Source organism: Octopus bimaculoides, chromosome 15, assembly GCF_046866305.1.
Source record: "Octopus bimaculoides isolate indiv1 chromosome 15, ASM4686630v1, whole genome shotgun sequence".
NCBI classification, from domain to species: Eukaryota; Metazoa; Mollusca; class Cephalopoda; order Octopoda; family Octopodidae; genus Octopus; species Octopus bimaculoides.
Genome location: NC_142942.1, coordinates 21,254,966 through 21,256,572, shown reverse-complemented (window position 1 = coordinate 21,256,572; position 1,607 = coordinate 21,254,966). Strand labels below are relative to the sequence as shown.

Genomic DNA, 1,607 nt, shown 5'->3' with positions numbered 1-1,607 from the left:
TCGCATTTATAGACCAGCGTATATTATTTTTTTGATAGTGTTCAGAATTGTATTATGTTCTTACAAATTTGTGTCTCTATGTCAGTTTCTCCGTTTTCATTTTCCATATATAAAAAGTAATAATATATATATGTATGTGTTTGTGTGTGCATATATATATATATATATATATATATATATATATATATATATATATTGGTATATGAATGAATACATAGACACACGCACACACGCTATCGTATATTCCTGTATATATTTGTAATGATATATTGAATTTTTCTCCGTACTCATATATTGAATTTGGTTGCTGCCCTCATTTGGAACATAACATTAAATATACAATAACTAAATATATTTTACAGTCTTTAGAAACGTTTTCTGAGAATATAGTAAGAAAATTTTAAGGATATTTTGGAAGCAGAGTTGTGTTGTTTTTCTTTTTCTGCTATAAATTTATGCAAAGATTTTAAATTCGTGTAAAATAATTAAAAATGAATAAATGAGATGAAAGTAAATAAACAACAAGAATAATAAACAAAATCTTAGATGTGGAACAGTAGGAAAAAAAAACTCGAAAAATATAATTACAATTTCTTGCAAGATGCTCCCTGCATTTGCAATTCTCAGGAAAAGGAAATATATGTTTGCATGTGTATACTCATTATATACATATATATATATATATATATATATATATATATATATATATATATATATATATATATATATATATATATATATATATATTTATGTATTATGCATGTATGTTTAAATTTATATATATATTTACATACGTACATTCGTATATATATAAATAAATGCATATATATATATGTGTACATATCGTTTACTTACTATTTTTGATGGGCTGGTATTTACATATTGGTATATCCAAAGACTCTTCTGTTGCCTCTCGTTGTTCAAGATTAAGGGAATTATCCTCGCCAATTCTTTTCGATGGAATATTGTAATCGGTGCAGTACATGTCTTCTTTGACAGTAGATTTACCTTTACTTTGCTGACACCAAACTTCGTTCGATCCGTCTCTATCACGTCTTTGTTTCCCCTTTTGTATCACGTCTTTGTTTCCCCTTTTGTTTCTCGTCTCGATTCGTTAAAAACACAATACGAAAATGATAAAAAATAGCAAAAACACCCCCAAAATATGGCTTTGTGATCCACCTAGGACTATATTCCCCACTCTCTTTCTTCTTTCATATTATTTTATCAATGAATTTCTTATCATTATTATTATCATTATTTGCTTCTATATAATTTCTTAATAATATTGATAACAACAACAATAATAACAGCAACAATAATAATAATACTAATGCTAATAGTAGTATTATAATAATAATGATAAATAATAATGATAATAATAATAATAAAAATAATGATAATAATAATAATTCCAGTGTATTAATTACTACTAACGTTTGTTTTCGTGGTTGCGTACGAAGTTACTCTAACGGCCGATTGAGATAAAACCAACACGACGAAGGCATCATTATCATCATCATTATCATCTGTTTCTTTATTATAATTTTAATCCCCATCATCATCATCATCATCATCATCACGATCGTCTACAATAAAAGTGAAGG

The 1,607-nt window shown here is 26.1% G+C and overlaps 1 protein-coding gene across 1 annotated transcript in view; it reads right to left on the bottom strand.

Annotated features, from left to right (window-relative positions):
• LOC106869153 (DNA-binding protein RFX6) overlaps nt 1-1,076 on the bottom strand; it is a 110,733-nt gene extending 109,657 nt beyond the window's left edge. The window contains exon 1 of the mRNA XM_089363511.1: nt 856-1,076. Within this exon, the coding sequence (XP_089219637.1) occupies nt 856-985 (130 nt within the window). The 5' untranslated portion in view covers nt 986-1,076. The remainder of the gene's footprint in view (nt 1-855) is intronic.
• Between the last annotated feature and the right edge of the window lie 531 nt (nt 1,077-1,607).